At 53.9% G+C, this 27,710-nt stretch overlaps 1 protein-coding gene and 1 long non-coding RNA gene across 6 annotated transcripts in view; one reads left to right on the top strand and one right to left on the bottom strand.

Moving 5' to 3' along the window:
• ZMIZ1 (zinc finger MIZ-type containing 1) overlaps nt 1–27,710 on the top strand; it is a 159,935-nt gene that overhangs the window by 92,141 nt on the left and 40,084 nt on the right. For 4 of the 5 annotated variants that reach the window (XM_076065584.1, XM_076065586.1, XM_076065585.1 and 1 more), the window contains 2 exons: nt 3,425–3,538; nt 6,798–6,903. In XM_076065584.1, coding sequence (XP_075921699.1) covers nt 3,425–3,538; nt 6,798–6,903 — 220 coding nt within the window. Of the gene's footprint in view, nt 1–3,424; nt 3,539–6,797; nt 6,904–22,511; nt 22,659–27,710 lie in introns of those variants that run through there. The other variant, XM_032949562.2, reaches the window with a different exon arrangement.
• LOC142924100 (uncharacterized) lies at nt 6,514–11,340 on the bottom strand. The gene is made up of 2 exons (XR_012941253.1): nt 11,249–11,340; nt 6,514–7,574 (listed from the first exon to the last, which is right to left on the bottom strand). It is a non-coding gene; the product is annotated as an uncharacterized LOC142924100 (long non-coding RNA).

A 27,710-nucleotide genomic window follows, 5' to 3' on the forward strand; every position in this document is an offset into this window, starting at 1 on the left:
AGAAAGAGAGAGAGACGGCAAACTCGAAATATATAGCGGGCGTCAGGGTCGGGATCGAACTCACGACCTCCTGCATACCAGGCGAGGGAGATAACATCTCCTAGCCACCGTGGCGGCGCCGCTTGCCACCGCCGGCGCCCTCCTTGCTCGCATAGCGGCGGCGCAACTCGGCGGTGATTTACATTCCGCCCCCTCTCACCGGCGAATCGCTCGCTGCTGCTGCTGCTGCGAGTGGAGAGACGCTGCTGCTGCTGCCGCCGCCGCCGCCGCCGCCAATTTCATGGGGGACGGAGAGAGAGAGACGCCGATTATAGAGACACCGCCACCGGCGGAGACGAAAAACAAACGGTGCCCAGCGGGTTGTCACGAGCCGCGCGCCACCGAACGGAGCGAACCACGCTCGCAAACAGCCGGGGAGACGGATCCAATTTGAACAAAACTTAAGATAAAAAAACACTGCGGCTACTCAAACATATAACAAATAACGAACAAGGTGGGGGGGGGGGGAATTGGATCTGGGGCGGTGGCGCTCGTCTCAGATTTGTTCGATTGACAGGCCCGAGCCGGTCCGTTGGGTGAAATTACACATTGCTATGACAGGGACCAGATCGAACACGACAGGACAACTGATGTAGGCTGCCCACAGTGGTGCTGCTCGTTGTGTAAACTACTCCAGAGGGATGATGGGTAAAATTGTCCCCGCCTACGAGGCATTACCACTCCTTCTAGAAAACGGTGACAGTTTTGTAGAAGAGACTTTACCTCTCTCGTGGAACCCCAAAGTGTCACATCCACGTGGCGTTGAGCTGGAGAGGTCAATAAATAAGGACAATTTGGTTCGTTTATCCAGGAAAGCTTCACCGCGTCTCAAGCCTCCTTTGCAGGAGGGTCCTGCGGCTGAAAATGTAAGAAATCTGCATATGATCTGCCAACTCTTGCCTCCAGATCACTGGATGACCAGCATGCACCTCCGATCAGCATGGTTTGCTACGTACGGTGCCAAACAAGTTCAACATAACTACATGCTCCTATGATGACGATGAGGAGGAGGGGGAGAGTTGTTGGCGAGTGTCATCGGGCTTTTCTTGACAACACAATAACTCCAGAGTCACAGCCACTGCCGCCCCCCCCCCTCCTGCCTAAGCCGCTAAGTCAACACCTCGTCCCTGTTTGCAATGCGGTCATGTACAGAGTGTGTGTGTGCACGCGAGTGTGAGAGTGAGTGAATGAGCGAGTGAGCACCGATCACTTGAATTGAATCGCCCCGGCCGTTTCGCTGTTTGCTCGAGAGCTCACGGACTTGATTCATGGGTTCGCGAGCGGGTGAACCGACGCGTGCGGAGACGCGTCGAGCCGTTGACTGTAACCCGAGGTCCAGGCCCGCGACACGCACGGCGAACGGTGCTCCTCTTGAGAATTTATTATCTAGCGATTCGAACAGATCGTACGCAAACGTTGTACGGAGTGCTCATGGAGCGAACGAGGCTGTACGAACGAGACGCGATAGGAACGAGACGCGACAGGACAGGAACGAGACGCGATTTGAAAACAGGAGGCGACAGGAACAGCAGGCGACGGGAACAGGAGGCGACGGGAACAGGAGGCGACGGGAACAGGAGGCGACGGGAACAGGAGGCGCCAGGAACAGGAGGCGTGACAGGAACAGGAGGCGACAGGAACAGGAGGCGACAGGAACAGGAGGCGACAGGAACAGGAGGCGACGGGAACAGGAGGCGACGGGAACAGGAGGCGACGGGAACAGGAGGCGACGGGAACAGGAGGCGACGGGAACAGGAGGCGACGGGAACAGGAGGCGACGGGAACAGGAGGCGACGGGAACAGGAGGCGACGGGAACAGGAGGCGACGGGAACAGGAGGCGACGGGAACAGGAGGCGTGACAGGAACAGGAGGCGACAGGAACAGGAGGCGACGGGAACAGGAGGCGATGGGAACAGGAGGCGACGGGAACAGCAGGCGACGGGAACAGGAGGCGACGGGAACAGGAGGCGACAGGAACAGCAGGCGACAGGAACAGGAGGTGACAGGAACAGGAGGCGACAGGAACAGGAGGCGACAGGAACAGGAGGCGACAGGAACAGGAGGCGTGACAGGAACAGGAGGTGACAGGAACAGGAGGCGACAGGAACAGGAGGCGATAGGAACAGCAGGCGACAGGAACAGGAGGCGACAGGAACAGGAGGTGACGGGAACAGGAGGTGACGGGAACAGGAGGCGACGGGAACAGGAGGCGACGGGAACGGGAGGCGACGGGAACGGGAGGCGACGGGAACGGGAGGCGACGGGAACGGGAGGCGACGGGAACGGGAGGCGACGGGAACAGGAGGCGTGGCAGGAGCGGGAGGCGACGGGAACGGGAGGCGACGGGAACGGGAGGCGTGGCAGGAACAGGAGGCGTGACAGGAACGAGACGTGAGAGGAACGAGACGCGATATGGAGATTTGAAAAAATCTTGAATTGAATGGTGACCATGACGTGCCAGCTCATGGAGTTGCCGCCACGTTGGTGAAGATCACAACGGGAGATCACAACGGGAGATCACAATGCGAGATCACAACGCGAGATTACAACGGGAGATCAACGCAGGAGATTATCGCGGGGGATCATAATGGTAAGATTATCACGGGATATTGCAGAAAGCGGCAGTGTCTTCCTTTTGCCCGAGCAAACCGTTGGGAGAAAACCTCATCGCGGTCATCGTTAGCGCCGCCACCGCCGCTTTAGACGACGCAGCTGGAGGCAAGACGACGACTTCACGTGGCCTTGAGAGATAAAACGGCGACGGCAACGACGACGATTTGCAACCACAGGAGGCGAGCGGGAGAACGAGCGCCGAGGTGTTTGACAGCGACGATTGAGAGGAATGTGGAATTTTACACATCTGGATTGGGACCAGCGATAGTCGACGAGAAGTACCCCCATTGACACTTGGACTTGACTGCGAGGGGGTAGGCTCCTAAACCCCTCTCTTGCTGCCTTCTCTGCAGAGCAGCGAAGGGAGGAAGAGAGGGGTTTAGGAGTTGTTTGAGTGAGTGCGAGTGAGTGAAGAGCACTGTGTGTTTGTGTGTTAGAGCAGTGTTGAGATAGGTCTCTGTGTGTCTGTGTCTTTGTGTCTCGTGCCTGCGTGTCTCGTGTCCGTGTGTGCGCATGTGTCCGTGAGCCAGAGTGTAGCCGTGGTTAGCGCAATGCCCCTACGCACCCAACATCGATGACAGAATAACTGACCCGGTCCTAGGCCGTCTCTGGGTTGATGCAAGAACATGGGCACTGGAGAGACAAAGGCGGCCCGGGCAAGATGCCGGCCACCCGCCCCATCGTAGGTGCTCGTTAAACGGCACACGCTCCAACAGTCTGTTAACGGCTACACGGGGGGCCCCCCTTGTCTTTGTCTTTGCCCGTGAGCAGCACCTGCAGAGTCCCGGGAGTTTCCAGACGGCCGCGCGGGAGCTGCTTGACTGGTGTGGGGATCCCCGCGCCTTCCAGCGCCCCTTCGAACAGAGCCTCATCGCCTGCCTCACGGTGCGCGCACACACTCACAGCTCGCACGGGCACGCACGCGGACACACCGCTTGCACTCTCACGCTCGCACCGCTCTCACGGGTACGCACACAGACACACCGCTCGCATCGGCATGCAAGCGCTGGTACGCACACACCAGCTCATGCAGGCACAGTCACAGATGCACACACTTTGCACAGGGCACGCACACACACACGCCAGCTTGCACTCGCAAGCACAGTCCCACTCGCACAGGCACACGCATGCACACAGATGCACGCATGCACACTACTGTTTGCACACACTCGCTCACAGAGGCACGCATACTCGCGCACTCGCAAGCACGCATATCTGCACTCGCAGACACGTGCGCGTGCAGACACTTACACGTGCAGACACTTACACGTGCAGACACTTACACGTGCAGACACTTACACGTGCAGACACTTACACGTGCAGCCATCTTTTCCACAGACGCACACATACACCCACATGCACAGACTTGCACGCACACACAACAAATGACCCACAACCACTTACTTGCACAGACAGACTTGAACACAGCCAAATTCACACATTGCACGTGTGGATGTGTATGCATCTGTGTACGAGTGTGGGGAGTGGTGGTGCAGTGGCTATAGCATTGCTCCACGAACTCGGTGATCTGAGTTCGATTCCCACTTATCGCCAACGTCGGTGACGAATATCCGAGCCGGTCCTGGGCCTCCCTTAGGTCGACTCTTAAATGAGTACCTAGTGTAGTGTGTAAACATCAGAACTGGGGGAGACAAAGGTGGCCGGGCGTGGTGCCTGACCACATGCCCCCTCGTGTCACAGGCCGGCGTTCATCAGTTCTCGCTAGCAGCACTTTCCCCAAAATTCTAAGGCTAGATGGAGGATATTTGCCTTTGTCATTGCTAGTTGTGGTGGTGGTGGTGGTACTGGTTTTGGTTGCGGTGGTGGTGGTTGCGCTGGTGGTGGTGTTAGCGGTGGCGCTGGTGGTGGTAGCGATGGTCGTGGTGGTACTGGCGATGGTGGTGGTGGAAGTCATGCTTGTGGTAGTACTGGTGATGATAGTTGTGGTGGCGATGCTGGTGGTGCTGGCTATGGTGGCGCTGGTGGTGGCGCTGGTGGTGGCGCTGGTGGTGGCGCTGGTGGTGGCGTAACTCGACCTGCCGGGGGAAGGAGGGGGTAAGGGGCTGCGATGTGAACCTCAAACATGGACACGTGTTTTAAATTCTGAGTGCAGCGGTGGTGCTGCTGCTGGCTCAACTCTGGATGTGATTAGGAGCAGGGAGACGGTGGCCTCCCAGAGGAGCCACACACGTGTGTGTGTGTGTGTACGTGCGTGTATGTGTGTTTTTATTTGTGTGTGGGTCTTTGTGTGTGTTTGTGTTTATATTTGTGTCTGCATGTGTCTGTGTGGGTCTGTGTGTGCCTGTATGTGTAGGCGTGGTGCTGGCCACCTCGTGTGCCGTGCCGGCCTTCATAGGTGCTCATTAACAGCACTTGCCCCAAAAGTCTGTTAAGGCTTGTATTGTGTATGGGAGTGTGTGTGCATGCGTGTGTTTGTGTTTATATTTGTGTGTTTGTATGTATGTGTCTGGGTGACTATGTTAATGGGTGTGTGTGGCTGTGTTTGTATTTGTGTTGGGATGCATGTGTGTGTATTTCTTATGTAGATGTGTGGGTGCCTGTGTGTATGTGTGTGGATGAGAGATGATGTGTATGTATGTAAGGAGGAGTGGTATTGTCGCGGTTAGCACACTGCGCTACGAACCTGGCGACCCGGGTTCGATTCCCGTTCGCGGCCAACAGCAGTGAAGATGATCTGAGCCGGTGTTGGGCCTCTCCTAGGTCGACTCAGCCTCAAATAAGTACCTTGTGCGATGTGTAAACATCGCCACTGGGGAGACAAATGCGGCCAGGCGTTGTGCTGACCACCCACCCCTTTGTGTGCCGTGCCGGCCTTCATAGGTTCTCACTAATGGCACTTGTCCCAACAGTCTGTTAAGGCTACACGGGGGATCTTTGTCTTTGTGTGAGAATGAGTCTCGCGAGCAAATTGCCCCAAAAAGTTCGGTGAAGCTATAACCACGGGGCACCCTTTGTTGTGAGGAGCAGTGGCGCAACAGTTAGCGCGCTCAGTTCAATTCCCACTCGTGGCCAAGTGACGATTACCTGTGACCGGTCTTAGGTCTCCCCTGGGTCGACTGTGCCTCAAATGAGTACCTGTTGTGGTGTGTAAATACCATCATAAGGGGGATCTTTGTACATATGTATGTGGGCGTGGTGCTGTGTGTATGGCTGAATGTGTGTATGTATTTCTGGCATTTTTCGTGCGCGTGGTTCATATATCTACCTGCTCTGGGACTCCATTAGGTCAACTCAGCTCTCATTTGAGAACATTTTGTGATGGTGTGGTCTGAATTGGTGGTGGGGTTGGTAGTCGTGGAGATCGGTGTTGTGAGTGATGGTGACATTGGCTGTGTGTGATCGTTATTGCGAGTAAGCGATCGTGTTACTGTTTGTGGCTTAATCTGTGGTGGTGCTGACTTATAGTTTTTTTGGATGTTGGTGGCGGCGGTGGTGTTGGTGCTATAATTGACAGTGTAATTATTGTTGGTGGTGTAATTGCTGCTCATGGTGTATTCGGCGGTGATGATTGTGGTGCTGTTGTTGGTGGTCATTGTTTAATTGGTGGTTTTGGTGGTGGTCATTGTGTAATTGGTGGTGTTGGTGGTTGTTTAATTGATGGCTCTGTGGCCAAGCTGTAGAGCCGGCGGCTGGCGATGGGGACGTTGTAAATTGAGTTCCTGGTTGACCCCAGCTCATCATTGCTGTGGTGTCAATAAAATAAGTACCAGCCTGTGGGGAGGTCAATAGCAGTGACCTTATGGATAATCTACACCCCCACCCCCCGCACTGCCATAGGAATATGGAGTTCCCAGCACTGCCATTGCTCTAAACAAGATAACAACATGAGTGCCTCAATGCTCATTGGACCAAGATATCACTTGGACTTTTATTAAAATTGGTGGTGGTGGTTTGGTGGAAGTGGTGCCATTGTTGGTGGTTGTGTAAATATTGTTGGCTGGTGGTGATATCAATGGTTGTGGCGTAAACGGAAGTTCTGTCAACGTTGCCGGCGGTGGCTGTGATGTTGTTTGGTGTAACCGGCTAACGTGTTGTAGGCCGTGGTCGTTGTTGACTGCGGTTGCAGTGGTGGCGTCGTCTGCACCGTTGTTGATGGCTGTCGTTGGCTGTTGTTGCTGCGTAGGTTGTGAGCCGTGTGGCCGCTCAGCAGGGCTTTGACCTGGACCTTGGCTACCGGCTCCTTGCCGTGTGTGCCGCTCACCGCGACAAGTTCACCCCCAAATCCGCAGGTGAGACGCGAGGGCACACACACGCGTACAGACACGCAGACAAAAATCTCCCACCCTCCCCCCCGCCCCCCGTATCGCCTTAACAGACTGTTAGGGAAAATGCTGTTAGCGAGCAGAATCCGTGAAGGGCCACCTCTGCACATGAGGGGTGCGTGGCCAACACCACGCCCGGCCGCCTTTGTCTCCCATGTGGCGATGTTTTACACATCGCTGCTAGACACACACGCAGACACGCACACGCAGATGTACACACGCACATAGAAGACTACAACCGTGATTCGCCACTAAGTGACAGTGATGTCACCACGGCACTTGTGCCAGGCTAGGTCCACTTTGAGGCCACGTGAAGTGTCGAAGGGTCGCTTGTGGGATCACGGGCACAGACCCAGGTGCCATGGGTTGACTGACTGAGATGACTGGCAGATGGACACCTACTGTGCTCAACACTGTGCCATCTTGCGGCGTTTTATCCACCCGGTGCTCCGCTCGTTCTTGTGAGCATCACTCCCATGCCCTCCGCTGTTGTTGGAGGGCGACTTCCTCCAACTGCCCAGTAGCAGCGTCCTTCACGAGCCTCCTCCACAGAGGCCGATCTTGACACTGCTGGCAGCAGTCGTTGGCAAGTCGAATCAATTTTACATCCTCCTGTACCACATCAGCCCATCTCCTCTCTAGCCCGACACAAACACATGCATGCAGACATGCACACACAGAGAGACGCACTTACACAGATGCACAGGTGTCCAGCGTACACCCGCAGGTGTACACAAAATAAATAATGTACTTTTGGTATTTGCGCTGTTTTCATATCTCAGCGCTATCACGAAGGAAGGCGCTGCTATGTTCGCTGCGCGTAATCCAAATTGGGCGCCACGGTTGTGAGATGTTAACTACTTCACCTGGTATACAGGAGGTCATGGGTTCGATCCTGACCACTGAAACGTGTATATTTTGAGTCTACATGTCTCTCTCTCTCTCTCTCCCCGTGGCCGCATGGATTTTTCTCCGGGTCCTCCAGTTTTTCCCTCCCATATTTAGAAACGCCGTTGAGCTATCATTTGTGATAGCCAGGTCGCTTCTGAGAAAGAGTTATACATAGCTCAGTGGGCCCTTACCTGGTAAAATACAAATAGTTTAGTGATTTTCAGTGTCATTTTGTTTATTTGGCGCGAGTGACGTCACGGGATATTTAAAGTCCACTGTGACGCCTTGTATTGTTTTCATAGTTACTGCACCCGCAGTAGTCGTAATAACCAGGGTGGCCGGCCGGATTTGAACCAGACACCTCCTCTGGAGCACGCGGTGAACGCGCTGCCGCTGGGCCACATCGCGCCCCCTCACGTACACACACACACACGCGCGCGCGCATGTGTGAAGCATGCAAGCGTCAGACACGTAGGCGGAGAGAGACACGCGCGAAAAACACGTTTAAAATACATGGACAGAGGCAGGGAGCGACAGAGTGATGGAGACACCGAGAGAAAGTGACGGTTTAAAGAGAGCGTAACGGACTCACGCGCAGAGTGATGGGGAGACACGGGAGAGAGATGCAGGGAGATACACGCAGAGACACAGACACAAGGGAGCAAGCGCGGAGAGATACAGAGAGAGATGGAGACGGGGAGCAGAGAGAGTAATTTGCCTGCTCGGGCAGCAGAGTGCGAGGGAGAGTGAGTGGAGAGCGAGATAGAGGAGTGGATGTCGAGGGAGAATCGCGCCACCGTTAGTGTGACAGATGTGCGGGGTCGGCAGCCTGGGTGGGTGCGTGGGCGGGTGGGTGCGTGGGCGGGTGGGTGCGTGGGCGAGTGGATGAGCGGGTGGGCGGGTGGGTGCGTGGGCAGGTAAGTAGATGGGTTAGTGATTAGGTGGGTGGGTGGATGGGTGTGGTTGAGTGGGTGAATTGGTAGATGGGTGTGTGTGGGTCGTTGTGTGGGTGGGTAGGTTGTGTCTGTGTGGTTGTGTGGTTAGGGTGTTGTGTTGGTGAGTTGGTGATAGATGGGGTGGGTGTTGGTGGCTCTGTGTATTTGGTGCGTTGATGGGTGGGTGAACGTTTCATGGATGGGTGAACGTTTCATGGGTGGGTGAATGGGTGTGATGGTAGAGAGTATACAGGGTCGTTGCGTGCCACGTCGGTGGGTGACAAGGCAGGTGTGTGCTGGTGTGACGGTCGGCGTGCTAGGTAGGCAGGGCCGGAACGTGTCGCTCATCCGCGTTGGATGGCATTGGTGGATAGTGACGGGATGAGTGGGGTTGGTGGACATGAGTTGGGTTGGTGGGGTTGGCGTGCGATGCGCCGGTGCGAGCGAGCGAGTTGCATCAACCCCGCGCATCGCCCGCTCAGCCTCCTGTCCTCGTGTTTGATGGCCTCATTTCTGGTTTATCTGGAAATGTCGGGAAAAATAATCACCGCTGCCTTGGCCGGGTCCACGCTGGAGACCCTGGGGGTGGAATGATGCAGCAGCTATTGCTGCTGCTGGAGAAGGAGGAGGAGGGGTAGGATGGGGGAGGCTGTGGGGGGGGGGAGAGCAATATGAAACCCCTCTTGCCTCGACCGAGAGAGTGAGTGGTAGAGTCGAGATGGATGAGAGGCTGGCGGGGATATGGTGGGCGGGGTGAACGCGGGAAGGCTGCGTGGTGGTGTCTCTGTGTACGTGTGACTCGTTATGTTTTTTGCGTGGGATGGGATTGCGCTCATCCCTCTGTACGTCCGTGTGTTCGGACGTGCGTCACAGATTCGTTGTCTCATCTGCAAGGGAGATCTGGGAAACGCTGGCGAGGCGGAGAAAACCCCGTATCTGGCGCAGCGTAATTAACGATAATGAGTGGCCACTTGCCTCCCGAGTCTCCAGACTCCCATTCAAGAGGGTCCTGCTGTGGCCAATTCCCTATTGAATATGTTTTTTTTTTTAGTGAACACGCACTGATCAGAATGACAATTTATGAAAATGTCAAATATTCGATTTGGGATAATATGACCCGCAATATAAATGGATCGCGGATGGCGTCATAATTAGCACGAGTTACGATGACGGTGGCGACGACGACGATCTGGATGATTTGAGGCTGCCCAATTAGACCACTGCCGTAACGGTGTTGATAATTAGGACCGAGATGCTGTTGACGATTCATCAAAGCGGGGCTTCATTTCTCCCTTGAACACCACAGCCAGGATACATCTTGCAATGACCACAGCCGCTTAGTCACGTGCCGATTAATCGAGTTCGTCTACCAGTGACCCGCCAAATATTCGGCGAATGATCACGGTGATGATGAATGATCACGATGGTGATGAATGATCACGATGGTGATGAAGATGATAGCGACGATGGCGTTGTTGATCATTCAAGAGCGCCCAGCATTGATTACCCACTTCGCGACCGCCACATTGGCAATCGAACCCGGTGTGCGGGCGAGAGCGGTGCACGCGCTCCCCCGTGCGTGCGCGCGCGGTGCGCGTGCGTGCGCGCGGTGTCCATTACCCAATTAACCCTCTCCTCCGTTACTGCTCCGCTGTGACGTGAGTCAGGGATGGAATGTGAAGGAGGGAGGGGGAAGAGAGGGCGAGTGAGGAGTGTGAGGGAGCAGAGATGAGGCTGGGATGGGGGGAGGTAGCGGGGTAGGAGGGAAGGTGGGGGGGGGAGATGGGGGTGCGGGGTGGGGGTGGTACTGAGCGGGTATGGAGGGGGCAGAGCACAGAACACCATCTCCCCCAACCAACATTGCGCACACGCACACACCCCTCTCCGTGTGTGTGCTGGTGGTGTGCGCTCATGTGTGCAATGCGTACGCATAGCATAACACACACGTGTATATACACACACGTGTATATACACACACACGTGTATTCACACACACACACACACGTGTATTCACACACACACACGTGTATTCACACACACACACGTGTATTCACACACACACGTGTATTCACACACACACACGTGCGCGTAACACTCTTGCTGCATGTACAAGGACAAGACAAAGATCCCCCGGGTAGCTTACACAGGCTGTTGGGGCGAGTGCTGTTCGCGAGCACCTATGAAGGTCGGAATCGCACACGACGGGAGTGGGTAGCCAGCACCACACCCGGCCGCCTTTGTCCCCCTCGTCGTCGATGATAACACACCGCACCAGGTACTCATTTGAGTCCGTGTCGACCTTGGGGAGGCCCATGACCGGTGCAAGATAATCGTCATTGATGTTGGCCGTGAGCGGGAATCGAACTCGGGGCGCCGGGTTCGTCGGTGCGGCGCGCCAATCGCTGCACCACCGCTCCCCGCTCTCACACCCAACTCACCCAACACCCAACTCACCCAACAACCAACTCACCCAACACCCAACTCACCCGGGGGTGAGTAAGTGGCTCCTGCACGTCGCGCTGTTGTTTGGCCGTGGGGCTCACACGCGGTGTCAGCAGCGGGAGTGGGGGGGAGGGAGGGAGACGGGGTGGGAGGGGAGAGACGGGGGGTGGGAGGGAGACGGGGTGGGAGGGAGACGGGGGTAGGAGACGGGGGGTGGGAGGGGGGAGACGGGGGTAGGAGACGGGGGGGTAGGAGACGGGGGGTGGGAGGGGGGAGACGGGGGTAGGAGACGGGGGGAGGGAGGGAGACGGGGGGTGGGAGGGGGGAGACGGGGTGAGTAAGTTGGTGTGGAGATGCCACTCTCTGTGCATTAATAAACACGCGCGCACAACGCGCACGAATTGCTCGGAGGGAGATGAGCGACGCGGAGGGACGACTCCGAGGAGGAGGCGGCGGCGGCGGCGGCCTCGGAGCTGCCCCGTCACCAGTTGGAGTCCCTCTGGCGGGTGGCGGTGAAGCTGCCGAGACGTGGCGCAGTCATTTGTCTGAGTGAGAGGCGCCCCGCCTCGCGAGGACAGTGAATTATAGCTCCCGCCTCCTCTCCCTCCCCTCCATATTCTCCCTTCTCTCTCTCTCTTCCCCCTCCTCTATCTTCGCTCGCTCTACTCTCTCCGTATTCTTTCCTCACTCTCTCCCCGAACCTCGCCTCTCTCCACTCTCCAAACGCCAATTCCCCTCGCTCTTCTCTCTCCTCTCCCTTTGCTCTCCCCTCTCCCTCCCCTCTCCACCCTCCCTCCCCTCTCCACCCTCCCTCCCCTCTCCACCCTTGGGCCCGATTGAACTCCCACTGCCTTGCCTCTCTTAACCGCTCCACCACTACCATCGCCTCTCTAACCACTCCACCACCACCATCGCCTCTCAAACCACCACGACCCCTCTTCTCTTCATCCCAGCTCCACCCTCCTCCCCTCGCCAGCTCCTAATCCTCCCCCCATTTACACTCCCACTCCATTCACTCTCCCACCGAATTCACTCTCCCACTCTCGTTGTCTCCCTCGTGCGCACTCACGCGCACGTGTGCACGTGCATCCATGGTGACACGCACGTGTGAACACGCACGTGTGAACACGCACGTGTGAACACGCACGTGTGAACACGCACGTGTGAACACGCACGCACACACGTAGACTACGTAGACATTCGCACATGAACACCGGAACGATGACAAAGGTCTCCTTATAGCCTTAACAGACTGTTTGGGTCAAGTGCTGTTAACGGGCACCTATTACATCCTACACACAAGTGGTGGGTTGGCCAGAACCACGCCCGCTCACCCACCTTTGCCTCCCCAATGACAATGTTTACACACCGCACCAGGTACTGATTTGAGGCTGAATCAACCTAGGGGAGGCCCAGGACCGGTACAGATAATCGTTACCGGTGTTGGCAATCAGCGTGAATCGAACTCGGTTCGCCGGGTTCTTAGCACGGCGCGCTAACCGCTACTACACTACCGCTCCCCGCAATCCCCCCCCCCCCCACACACACAGAGTAACACACACAGCGAGTGACTCACACAGCGACACACACAGTGACACACACACACAGAGACACACATAGAGTGACACACACACAGTGACACACACAGTGACTCACACAGAGAGACACACAGAGAGTGACACACACAGTGACACACACAGAGAGACACACACAGAGAGACACACAAAGAGTGACACACAGTCAAACAGAGAGACACACAGAGAGTGACTCACACACAGTGCCACACACACAGAGAGACACACATAGTGACACACACACACAGTGACACACACACAGAGATACACACATAGAGTGACACACACACAGTGACACACAGTGACACACAGAGAGTGACACACACAGTGACACACACAGTGACACACACAGAGACACAGAGTGACACACACACAGTGACAAAGATCAAAGACAACAAAGAGTGACACAGTCAAACAGAGACACACATAGAGTGACACACACACAGTGCCACACACACACAGAGACATAGAGTGACACACACACAGAGATACACACATAGAGTGACACACACACAGTGACACACAAAGTGACACACACAAAGTGACACGCGCGCGCGCAATGCCATTGTCCCGCACGGAGACCCCACGAGTCTATGGCTCGGGGTGCCCACCACGGCGTTTGCTTCGTCTGCCCTCTCCTGGACAGCTCCGCCAATGGCAGCTGTAGCACCGGCGGCCACACGCAGTCGTTTTGGCAAGCAGCGAGCGGATCTCCAGGCAGCGATATAGCCAGAGTGTAACGAGCAGCAGCAGCAATATCCAGTGTTGTTGTTGACCGTTGTAAATTGAGTGCTCACTGTTGGTGGTTGAGTGGGTGCTCAAAGTTGAGTCGGAGCAGATTGGTGGGGGTAGAGTGGAATGTTGAGCGGTGAATGGGCGAATCAAGAGAGCTGTCGATGGTTGAGCATTTATTGGTTGAGTATTGAACGATAACGGTCACTAGTGTTGGGTGTTCATGGTTGAATGTCGAGTATAGAGTTTGAGTGTCGATGGTTGAATGTTGGGTAAAGAGTTTTGAGTTGAGCATTGAATGTTGAATAGATAGAGTCGTGAGCGTTGACCATTGAATGTTGAGTACATGCAAACAGTTTTCTTCTTGAGTGTCGAGCAATGAACGTCGACTGTTTAATGTTGAGCATGTTGATCAAGTTGATGGTTGACTGGGCTGACAGAGAGAAGAGAGAGATCGAGAGAAGGAGTCAGGGGTCTCGGGCCGTGTGCCAGCTGCCACCAGTCTGGTTTTAACTCGACTCGAGGACGTTGGCTCCAGTTGCCCGGTGCTCACGGGATGACGTCTCAGCTGAAGCCGCCCCATCACCCCCCCCCTCGTGCCTCGGGAGTCGAGAGAGGAACCTCTGCGTGGAAACTTTTTGGTGTTGCACTGTGAACGTGCGTGGTGTGTAGTGATGTGTGTGTTGGGTAGTGTGTGTTGTGTGTGGTGTGTTGTGTAGTGTGTGTGATGTGTTGTGTAGTGTGTGTGATGTGTTGTGTGTTGTGTAGTGTGTGTAGTGTGTGGTGTGTTGTGTAGTGTGTGTTGTGTGGTGTGTTGTGTAGTGTGTGTTGTGTAGTGTGTGTAGTGTGTTGTGTAGTGTGTGTGTTGTGTAGTGTGTTGTGTATTGTGTGTAGTGTGTTGTGTAGTGTGTGTTGTGTAGTGTGTGTCGTGTGTTGTGTAGTGTGTGTGGTGTAGTGTGTGTGGTGTAGTGTGTGTGGTGTGTTGTGTAGTGTGTGTGGTGTAGTGTGTGTGGTGTGTTGTGTAGTGTGTGTGGTGTAGTGTGTGTGGTGTAGTGTGTGTTGTGTGTGTTGTGTAGTGTGTGTGGTGTGTTGTGTAGTGTGTGTGGGGGAGCGATAGTGTAGCGGTTAGCGCGCTATGAACCTGGCGACCCGGGTTCGATTCCCGCTCATGGCCAACACCAGTGACGATTATCTGAACCCGTCCCAGGCCTCCCCTAGGTCGACTCAGCCTCAAATTAGTACCTGGTGCGGTGTGTAAACATTGCCACTAGGGAGACAAAGGCGGTCGGGCGTGGTTCTGGCCACCCACCCCCTCGTGTGCCATGCCTGGCCTTCATAGGTGCTCGCTAACAACACTTGCCCCTACAGTCTGTTCAGGCTATACGGAGGATATTTTTCTTTGTCTTTGCCTTCATAGGTGCTCGCTAACAGCACTTGCTCCTGTAGACTGTTAAGGCTACACGGGGGACCTTTGCTACAAACCCAGCGAGCCGAGTTTCATTCCCGATCACGATCAACGCCGGCCACGAATATCTGAACCAGTCGTGGGCCTCTCCTAGGTGGGACTTAGCCTTAAATTGGTACCTGCTTAGGCGTGTAAACATCAGCACTGGGAAGACAAAGACGGCCGGGCAAGTTGATACAGTATCCACTCAACCCCCTCCTGTGCATTGCCGGCCTCTAAAGGTGCTACCCGCTAACAGCACTTCCCCAAATAGTCTGGTACAGGCTACACGGGGGATCTTTGTCTTTGTTTCCCTGTACAGTGAGTGGGAGTGTGCTGTGTGCGCCTGCTACGGAACCGGCCATCAGAGTTCGATTCTCGCTCACGGTCAACACCAGTGGCGAATATTTAGTTTGCCTTGGCCACATCAACCCACTCGGTTGCTTGCACGTTCACAACACTTGCTCCCAACAGTCTGTTTTGAAGGCAATATGACATGGGGAGGGGGTGGTGGTGATCTTTGTGTAGACTCTTCATTAAGTGTGTACGTCTGTGCGACTTGTGGATGGTTGTGTTGTTGTTGTTGTTAGCCTGACCAAACGCACTGCGCCTGGCACTGCGTGATCCAGGGCACACGAGGAGGGCGAGAGGCGATACAGGTCACAAGGGTCACGAGAGGGAGGTGGGACGAGAGGCGAGAGAGGAGCGGCGGGGCAGCGATGGGGGAGGGGGCAGGGGGGAGTTTACCGACAGGGGGGAAGGGAGGCACGGGCAGGGGCAGCGGTGGACAGGGCTGGAGTGAGAGAGAGGGGGAGAGAGCGCCTCGAGGCATCGTGGCCGAGGGGCAGCACAGGTCAGCAGCACTGGTTGAAGGGATTTGTGGTTGGAGGAAGGGAAGGGGGGGGCAGGGAGGGGCAGGGAGGGAGGCAAGGAGGGGGGGTGAGAAGGGGGAGGGAGGGGAGTGGGTGAGGAGGGGGAAGGAGGTAGGGGGGAGGGGAATGGTGAGGAGGGGGAGGGGAGTGGGTGAGGAGGGGGAAGGAGGTAGGGGGGAGGGGAATGGTGAGGAGGGGGAGGGGAGTGGGTGAGGAGGGGGAAGGAGGTAGGGGGGAGGGGAATGGTGAGGAGGGGGAGGGGAGTGGGTGAGGAGGGGGAGGGGAATGGTGAGGAGGGGGAGGGGAGTGGGTGAGGAGGGGGAGGGGAGTGGGTGAGGAGTGGGAGGAGAATGGGTGAGGAGGGGGAGGGGAGTGGGTGAGGAGGGGGAGGGGAGTGGGTGAGGAGTGGGAGGAGAATGGGTGAGGAGGGGGAGGGGAGTGGGTGAGGAGGGGGAGGGGAGTGGGTGAGGAGGGGGAGGGGAGTGGGTGAGGAGGGGGATGGTGAGGATGGTGAGGAGGGGGAGGAGGGGAATGGTGACGAGGAGGGAAGGAGGGGGTAGGCGTTTGGGACAGTGTGGATCGGCAGACTCCACTGCGGTAAACATTGAGACGGGTGTGGGAGTGTGGTTTTGGAGATCAAACCACCACCAGCATCCACCACTGCCAGACTCTGCGTGGGCACACACACACACACGTGTCACTGTATGTGTGTGTGTGCACTTAGTACAGTAGGTGTGTATCAAGGTAGTCTGTGTACGTCCGTACGTATGTCTTTGTTCGTGTGTGTCTGTGTGTTTTTGCACTCGTTGAAGTGTGTGGGGCTGACAATGTGTGTGTGTGCTTATTCATGGTCAACCCCCACCCCCACGTGTGCCGTGCCGGCCTTCATAGGTGCTGCTTCGCTCGCTAACACCACTTAGCCCCAACAGTCTGTTCAGGCATCATGGGTGGAGTATCTGTGCGCATGGGGGGGTATAGGTGTGTAGGGTAAACTTTGGTAGGTGTGTGTATATATACAAGTGGGGAGCGGTGGGGTAGCGGTTAGCGCACTGCGCTACGCTAGGAACCTGGCGACCCGGGTTCGATTCCCGCTCACGGCCAACACCACAGTGACCGTTCCTGGGGCCTGTCCCTAGGTCGACTCAGCCTCGAATGACTGCCTGGTTCGGTGTGGTAGTAAACATCGCCACAGCTGCGCCGGCCTTCATAGGTGCTGCTCACTAACGGCACTTGCCCCCGACAGTCCGTTAAGGCTACACGGGGGACCTTTGTCTTTGTAGACACGTGTAGGTGCGTGCTGGTTAAGGTAAGGAAGCCACGCGTGTGGTTCTCTTGTTTGCAGGTGTATACTGTGTATCTTGTTTGCAGGTGTATACTGTGTATCTTGTTTGCAGGTGTATACTGTGTATCTTGTTTGCAGGTGTATACTGTGTATCTTGTTTGCAGGTGTATACTGTGTATCTTGTTTGCAGGTGTATACTGTGTATCTTGTTTGCAGGTGTATACTGTGTATCTTGTTTGCAGGTGTATACTGTGTATCTTGTTTGCAGGTGTATACTGTGTATCTTGTTTGCAGGTGTATACTGTGTATCTTGTTTGCAGGTGTATACTGTGTATCTTGTTTGCAGGTGTATACTGTGTATCTTGTTTGCAGGTGTATACTGTGTATCTTGTTTGCAGGTGTATACTGTGTATCTTGTGCGCGCCAGTGGTGATGACATTACCAGTCATGGTAATTATGACGGCGATAGTTTTGGCGATGAATCGTGATGGTTGCTGCTGCTGTTGACTGATAATTGATGATAAAAAATGACGATAAATGAGAGCGAATGTGTTGCAATCACTGGCACTGCGACACACACGTGGACACATACACACGTAGACACATACACACGTAGACACATACACACGTAGACACATACACACGTAGACACACACGTGGACACATACACACGTAGACAATACATAAATACACACGTGGACACAAATACACACGTGGACAAATAAATACACACGTGGACACATAAATACACACGTGGACACAAATACACACGTGGACACATACACGTGGACACACAAATACACACGTGGACACAAATACACACGTGGACAAATAAATACACACGTGGACAAATAAATACACACGTGGACACAAATACACACGTGCACACAAATACACACGTGGACACAAATACACACGTAGACACACACGTAGACACATACACACGTAGACACATACACACGTAGACATAATACATAAATACACACGTGGACACATACACACGTGGACACAAATACACACGTGGACACACAAATACACACGTGGACACACAAATACACACGTGGACACACAAATACACACGTGGACACACAAATACACACGTGGACACGTGGACGACACGGACACACGCGGGCATACAACAACAACCAGACACGTGGACACACACGTGCATACAAAGACAAAGATCCCCCATATAGCCTTAACATACCGTTGGAGCAAGTGTCGTTAGCGAGCACCTATTAAGGGTGGCCAACACCACACCCGGCTGCCTTTGTCTCCCCAGTTGCGATGTTTACACACCGCACCAGGTACTCACTTGAGGCCGAGTCGACCTAGGGGAGGCCTAGGACCGGTTGAGATATTCGTGAGATGGCCAGGTTTTGTAGCGCAGCGCGCTAACCGCTACACCACCGCTCCCCACAACACTCACATACACACATGTACACACACATGTACACACACACATGTACACACACTCACGCACTCGACACACGTGGACACACACGTGTGACCCCTGGCGGTTGTGTAAGCGGGTGGTGGGGCGGGCGCCAGGTTTGGCAGCTGCCACCACCACCATCACTGCGGGAGAGGTGGGGGGAGAGAGAAGGGAGAGGGAGAGGAGAGAGAGAGAAGGGGGAGAGAGAGAAGGGGGAGAGAGAGAGAAGGGAGAGAGAGAGAGCCGGGAGGAGGAGGAGGGGGGAGACTGTCCATGTTTGGCATGAACACGCAGCCATTTTGTCTCTTGTCTGGATGAGTGGCTGCCACCACCACTACCACCACCACTACTACAACCACCACCACTACTACAACTACCACTACTACTACCATTACCACTACTACTACCATTACCACCACCACTACTACCAACACCACTACTACCACCACCACTACCAACACCACCACTACTACCACCACCACCACTACTACAACTACCACTACTACAACTACCACTACTACTACCATTACCACTACTACTACCATTACCACCACCACTACAACTACCAACACCACCACTACTACTACCAACACCACCACTACTACTACCAGCACCACCACTACTACTACTACCATTACCACCACCACTACTACTACCACCACTACTACTACTACTACCACCACCACTACTACTACCATTACCACCACCACTACTACTACCATTACCACCACCACTACTACTACCACTACCACCACTACTACTACTACCACCACCACTACTACCACTACTACTACCAACACCACCACCACTACTACCACTACTACTACCACCACCACTACTACTACCACTACTACTACCACCACCACTACTACCACCACTACTACCACCACTACCACCACCACTACCACCACCACTACTACCACCACCACTACTACCACTGCCACCACCACTACTACCACCACTACCACCACTACTACTACACCACTACTACCACCACCACTACTACCACTACTACCACCACCACTACCACCACTTCTACTAACACTACTACCACCACTACTACCACCACTACTACTACCACCACCACTACTACCACCACCACTACTAACACTACTACCACCACTACTACCACTACTACTACCACTACTACCACCACCACTACTACTATCACCATTACTACTACTACCACCACTACTACCACTACCACCACCACTACTACTACTACCACCACTACCACCACCACTACTAACACCACTACCACCACTACTACTACCACTACTACTAACACTACCACCACCACTACTACCACCACTACTACCACCACCACTACTACCACTACCACCACCACCACTACTAACACCACCACTACTAACACTACTACCACCACTACTACCACCACCACTACTAACATTACTACCACCACTACCACCACCACTACCACCACCACCACCACTACTAACTACTACCACCACCACTACTACCACCACCACTACTACTACTACCACCACTACCACCACCACTACTACTACTACCACCACCACTACTAACACCACTACCACCACTACTACTACCACTACTACTACTAACACTACCACCACCACTACTACCACCACTACTCCTACCACCACCACTACATTACTACCACCACCACTACTACCACAACTACTACCACCACCACTACTAACACTACTACCACCACTACTACCACCACCACTACTAACATTACTACCACCACTACCACCACTACTACTACCACCACTACCACCACTACTACCACCACTACTAACATTACTACCACCACTAACATTACTACCACCACTACCACCACCACTACCACCACCACTACTACCACCACCACTACTACCACCACCACCACTACCACCACTACCACCACTACTACTACTACCACCACCACTACTACTACTACCACCACTAATACCACCACTACCACCACCACTACTACCACCACTACTACCACCACCACTACTACCACCCCCACTACTACCACCACCACTACTACCACCACTACCACTACCACCACTACTACTACCACTACTACTACCACCACTACCACCACCACTACTAACACTACTACCACCACTACTACCACCACCACTACTAACATTACTACCACCACTACCACCACTACTACCACCACCTCCACTACCACCACCACTTCTACCACCACTACTACCACCACCACCACTACTACCACCACTACTACCACCTCCACTACCACCACCACTACTACCACCACTACTACCACCACCACTACTACCACCACCACCACTACCACCACTACTACCACCACCACGTGCACCTACTAAGGCTAAAGTCAATAAATCACTGGGGGTTATGGGCACCACGCTAGATCGAGGGGTGGAGGTGTTGTGGCCGCTACAAATGTATTATAATCCTTGTTGTGTGTGTCCCCCCCGCCGGTAACACGGTAATTAGTATAGCACTGTTCCTATTTAATGCCGAGTTAACCTGGTAGAGATCCAACCACTGATTGTCAACGCTACCATCTATATACAGGGGCAAATATATCCCTTTGTGGCCATCAGTAGACTTTGGGGGGAGTGCTGTGAGCGAGCACTTTTTTTTAAAGGGTGGGTGACCAACACCACGCCCAGCCACCTTTGTCTCTCGCCAGTGCCGACGAATCACGGCACCGGGTACTCATTTAGGGCCGAGTCGACCTAGGGGGGGCAGGGTCGGTTCAGATATTCACCGTTTATGGTGAGCAGAGCGGCGGGTTCGTGGCGGCGCAAGTTCGCTAATCACTGCGCCACCGCTCCCCCAGGTGTAGCTTGTTTTTAGCGAGCGCCTATGAAGGCCGGCACGGCACCACCACCACCACCACGAGGGTGGTGCCGTGCCGGCCAGCACCTCACTCACACACTGAAGAAATAACAGCAAGCGCACACACACATACAGATCACAGTCGCCGCCGGCGGCGGCACACGAAGAAGATTCAGCCGTGCAGCCTCGGAAACAACACTGCTGTTGCGGCAAGTGATTTTTACACGCACGCCACAGGCTACAACACGGAAAAAGATAAAAAGATCCCCCGTGTAGCCTGTAACAACAGACTGTAGGTGCTGTTAGCGAGCAGCACCTATGAAGGCCGGAACGGTACACGAGGGGGTGGGTGACCAGCACCACGCCCGACCGCCTTTGTCTCCCCAGTGGCAATGTTTTTATCCACCAGACCAGGTATTCATTTGAGGCTGAGTCGACCTAGCGGAGGCCCAGGACCGGTTCAGATAATCGTCATTGGTGTTGGCCGTGAGCGGGAATCGAACCCGGGTAGCCAGGTTCATAGCGCAGCGCGCTAACCGCTACACTATCGCTCCCCACACACAAACACACAGACACACACAGACACACAGAAACACACACGGACACAGACATACACATACACACAGAGACACAGACACACGGACACAGACACACGGACACAGACACACGGACACAGACACACACATAGACACACACACAGACACACACATAGACACACACAGACACACACATAGACACACAGACATACACTCACACACACACAGACACACACACACGTCTCCACCTCGCCTTATACCACCCCCCCCGCCCACCTCTCCACACACATCTCATCCCCACCCACCCCACCTCCTTAACCCTGATGTTTTATATTTATTTCAATCTTCTCTCTTCGCCACCCGCTCGTGTCCTCCTCCTCTTCTCCCCGTCCCTCCCCTCTTTCTCTCTCCCCTCCCTCTCCCCTCCCCGAGCCTCCAGGCTTTTGCTCACTCACTAGCTCCCCGGGAGGTCATGCGGGAGTCGCCAGGCAACGCGAGCGAGAGATTACCATGAATAATGCATGCGGCGCTCGCGTTATTGTGCCTTGGCTGGGAGGAGGAGGAGGCGGTGGCGAAGAGGGAGGGAGGAGAGAGAGAGAGATCAGGGAGTGGAGAGAGGACACACACACTCACTCACGTAGACACACGTACACACACACGCACACATAGAGTCGTAGGGAGAGAGTTGCCATGTGCAGACACAGGGCTCACACGGTGGGACAGAACGTGGCATCATAGCGGCGATGGTGCCGCAACTGTGAGCGGCATTTGGTGGTGAGTGGTTGGAGCATACCAAGTTGTGCGCCAGGGGGGTTGTGGTTTGGTGGCTTTTGGTGTGTTGTCTCTGTGTGTGTGTGTCAGCATATGCTAGTCTTGTCTACCTGTATGTGTATCAGTGTCCGTGTCTGGTTATAGTTATATGTTTGTCTGCCTGTGGAGGCTCTGTTGGACATGTGAGTCTGTCTGACTGCACTGTCTGCCGTGTGTGCCTCTTGCTTGTACATCTTGTCTGCCCATCCCCAGTAGCTTCTTGTAGATTGACAGATATATAGCTTTTTTTTTGCAGTGGCCAGTCTGGTTGCCGTGGTTGCAGAGTGCATTTTGCAGAGTTCATTAAGGAGAAATAAATATAAAAAATATAAAAAATAAAAACAGCGGAAAAAAAATCTACTGCGGATCGGAGCGCTGATTGGCTGGCTGGCAGATCGGCTGCCCCCAATCGGCCGCCCGTGATTGGCTACTGCCTGAGGTTAAAGGTGGCTGCTGTTCTCAGCCCGGGCTGTACCATCATCCCCACTGGGGGAGGGGGGGTGGTTGCGAGATAAGAGGTCAAAGGCAATAGGTTGCCGGAATGGTTTAGTCCGCACAGGGCGCATGTGTGGTGGGATTGGGAAGGAAGTGGGGAGAGTGGGAAGGAAGGAGAGAGAGGGGAGGAAGGAAGGAGAGAGGGGGGGGAAGGAAGGAGAGAGGGGGGGAAGGAAGGAGAGAGGGGGGGGAAGGAGTGCGGGGAGTGTAGGTGGGAGGCATTGGCCGGGTGAGAGGGGGGATGTAGTTGGTGGTCGTGGTGATTGTGGCGGTCGTGGCTGTGATGCAAACGTCTCTCGTTCTCTCCAGCTCGGGAATGGGACACGACGTCCAGAACACTCCGTTAGCGCCACGGAACATTTCATAAAACGTAATTTCTCAGAAATGTTATTAAATTAAAACAAAGCCTTTTTTACTGGTTGCATTTTTTGTTGTTTTTGTGGTGTGTGTGTGTGTGTTTTGTCGCACGCTTGCAGCAGCAGTAGCAGCGGCAGCAGCGGGAGGAGCCAGATATTAACCTGAGCGTGGCCCGTACGGTTGAGTCGGCGTACGGAGCCGCATTGGCCGTCGTCGTGGCCGTAATTGTTTGCCCCCCCCCCCCCCCCCGCGCGTGATCTCGGCTCGCGACTCTTCCGCGGAAGTTTCGTCTCTCGCTCGACGAGGTTCGTGCGGCCGTTCCTCCTCGCTGGAAACCGACATGTTCGTACCCCGGTGCGACGCGGTGGAGCCGACGGTGGTTTGGCTGCGCTGCCTGGTGTCACTTGCCGGTGTAACTAATCCCAGGTGCAGTGCGACGAAGCTGGGTGCCGGTGGGAGTTGAGCGCCGCTCCGGTGTGGAGGGAGGGGGCTGCTGGCGATTCCTGGTATTATGATCCAGATTTGGGCCAGGCCCCGGTGTTTGTGTAACCGTGTCATTTATGTAACGATGTCCCCCCGGGGTCAGCGACCGTTAAGAACTAATGCTTGCGCTCTCGATCCGCGGGTGGATTTGTGCGTGCGAGGATCGATTTGTTTACAATTTGCGCCTATTGGACGTGAGTAATTAGCCACAATAGAGTTTTTTTGTGGGTTGGATCGCGTAAATATAAATGTGTAGTTAAACCCGCCACCCCCACTCGACACGGCCAATTAGTAAGGTTTGTCACGTTAACAAAACATGCCAATTAGTTACTAGTTCAGCACACCGGTGTGCTGGAGAGTAAACCCACAACATTTACAATTCGAGTAGGACGTTTTCGCCGGTAATTACAACCAACCTCATCAGGCGGCAGCCAGAATTATAATTAGCTTACGCAACATTCGACAGTCAACTCTTAAGTCGAGTTGAGTCGACTTAACCTGGCCCTATGTCGAGTTGAGACGGCATGAGGTGGTGGTGTCCCAAGCTACTTGAGTCGTCCACGTGGCTTTGGACAGGATATCTCCCATGAACACATCCGAGTACGACTCTCCCAGAAAAAAGCCTGCACGAACAAGTTCACGACCGCATTGCTCACAAGATTAATTGTTAAATGTGCCGCCCGACTACATTTTTAATGATTACGTGTTTATGAAGTCGTGGGTTTTATATATATGCAGGAGGTGGTAGGTTTGATCGCAACCCTGACACCTGTATATTTGGAGTTTTTCATGTTCTCCCCGTGGTCTCCGGGTCCTCCGGTTTTTCCCTCCAAGTTTAGAAACACGCGTTTAGAGTATTTGGCTGCCATACATTTCCACGTGATAAGCCACTTCATTGAGATATCATTTGTGGCCAGGTTACGTCTTATAAAAGATCAAGTGGGGCCCTATCTGGTAAAAATATTTTTTTGTTCTGTTTCATATTCATGGGCCACCCGAAATTCTGAGATTTGGGAGCTCGGGCCCGGGCTGTGAAGCGAGGCCGGCCCAGAGAGAGAGAGAAGTCAGCCTCCAGTTTGAAAGTGGCAGCGGAAATGCAGCGCCAAGGGAGAAACTTGAGAACACACTTGAATTCCGTGGCCCGCTAATGATATGCAGTTTTGGACTTTGAGCTGTGGTGAAACCCAGTCGCAGTGTAATTCATTGTCCGGTGCAACTCGTGGTCAGTGTAGTGTGTTGTCAGTGCAACTCAGTGCCCGATTGAAATTCGGATTACCTCCAGTCGAAATCAACATTCTGATTCATTGTCACTCGGTATCGGTGCAACTTAGTTTGTCAGCGTAATTCGGTGTCGGTGTAACCCAGTTACATTTCAACGTAACCTGGTATCAGTGTAACTCGCTGTGAGTGGCGTACTCTGGCGGTAGTCTAACCCAGTCTCAGTGTAACTCTGTGTCATTGTAAACCAGTTTCAGTGTAACTCGGTTCCAGTTTAACAGAGTCTCATTGCAACTCAACATTAGTGTAACTCTGTGTCGGTGCGACTTAGCATCAGTGCAATTCGGTGTCAGCGTAAGACTGTATCGGCATAACATGGTGTCGGTGTAACTCATTGTCCATGTAACGCTGTGTCAATCTAACTCGGTATCAGTGTAACTCAGTGTCGGTGCACGTGGTAGGTGGGTGCCCACGGAATTAAACCCGTGTGGTGACAATTCCGTGGGCAGCTAGCCGGAGCAAGAAAGCATTTGGTGGGGGGGACCGTGCTTTCACGGGACCCGTCATCCTGGAAACGGCAGTTCCGCATTTTTTGAAATTCCGTCAGAGGTGACGTGCCGCACGTGCACGCACTCTCACTCGCTCGCACACGCACCCACGCACACGTACACACACCCACGCGGGTAGCGCACGTTGGCACCTATGTTTTAGTCCGTTCGCTTTAAAAATAGAAAAACACCCACAAAACACCAACAACATCCACAACCACTGTACTCTTCTGCGGAATTACCCAATTCGACCACTCAAATGTGAAATTTCCACCGTTGCCTGCAAACGGGTCGTGAGTGTGGTGCCTAATTCTCTTTAGGGTTACAAATTACTTTAATACAAATTTAGGTGACGCATGCAAAGACAAGATCCCCCGTATAGATTTAACATACAGTTTGGGCAAGTGCTGTTAGCGAGTAGCACCTATGAAGGCCAAAGCGGCACAAGAGTTGGTGGGTGGCCAGCACCACGCCCGGCCGTCTTTGTCCCCCTATTGGCGATGTTTTTACACACAAATTACTCATTTGAGGCTCAGTCGACCTGGGGGAGGCCCAGGACCGGTTCAGATAATCGTAAATAATGTTGGCCATGAGCGGGAAGCGAACTCGGTCGCCAGGTTCGTAGCACAGCAGCGCGCTAACCACCACGCGCGCACACGCATTGCCCTCTGCCGTGATGGCTGGGTTCTGAAGCGTAGCAAGGTGATTGTGTCAGCCCAGTCACCAACGAATGCACAAAAAACACAATTACGTTAAACGTAATTCTCGCTTGAATTTGGCAAATCGTTGCCCTTAACGTATTTACTTGGAATTGCCACGTGACAATCGTGGATAAGAGGCTATTTGAAGGATGCTCAGAAGTAGTTCTGCAATGTCATCTTCCGCGGGAATGATGATGCATGGCTTTTGCGCTCGAGCTTTGTGTGGAAAGTTCTCATGGCAACGTGACGCTGATAGTGGGATTGGAAAATAAGCAGGATAAAAGTTAAAATATATAACTCAAAAACACCCCCACCGCAATTCAGAACATACCACGTAGTCCTGACCCCCACAAACACACACACGCCGGTACGTGTGTGCATTCTGCAATTAAAAGTTCCCTTGGTTGATTTGATTAACGGTGTTTGGTGATTTAATTAGGCGGAGTGTGATTTTGGAGGGGTTGTGTTCCACATAGGATGGGGCCTCAAGCTAGCAGTGGAGTCAGGAGTGATTGGCTGTAACCAGACTGGAGCTCGAGAATCGGGGCTCTAAACCGGAGCCCGTAGATTGGTAGCCTCTGAACTGCAGCTCAAGGCTGGAGCTTTAGAGCGTGAAAACTTGAGGTTCAATTGGATATTTATTTAAATGTGTTCACAGTGTCCGTTCGGGATTATTTCATATAGCCAATGAAGATAAACTATTCGAGATTCAGTCGAGAGTGATGTAGCCATTCTATTTCTGTGTCGTAGCGTTGGTTTCCTTTCACGCGAATGCGGCACATGATGTACGTGTCTGTAAGAGTTTGAATCTGTCGGTCTGTCGCCTCGCGACACGTTCGCAGACCGGGCCCTCACTTAGAGTAACAGCCCATAATACGTTCCAGTTGACCACAGGACCAGTAAAAATACAACTTCATCCGGGTTAATAACACTTTAAAATAGGTTTATATACTGCAGCAGTTTCATATACTGTAGAAAACTTAACTGAGCTGGATGGGGTGGCGTGCGTTTTAGAGTTTTGTGGGTGTGCGCGATAAGGGAATTGGCTTGAGTCGAGGGGTTGTGAGTTTGTGGGCAGGGTTCCGTGTTGGTGGCGGGTGGGGTGGGTGGGGACGATGTGGTTGACATGTGGCGGTGCCGCTCGCGATACTGCCAGCACTCCCTCCCACCACCCCCTCCTTTCCACCTCCACCCCCACACTGAAGGAAGCCAGA

The sequence above is a fragment of the Petromyzon marinus genome, chromosome 8, assembly GCF_048934315.1.
Source record: "Petromyzon marinus isolate PM22_M1 ecotype Great Lakes invasive population chromosome 8, UKy_Petmar_22M1.pri1.0, whole genome shotgun sequence".
In the NCBI taxonomy this organism is placed as follows: domain Eukaryota; kingdom Metazoa; phylum Chordata; class Hyperoartia; order Petromyzontiformes; family Petromyzontidae; genus Petromyzon; species Petromyzon marinus.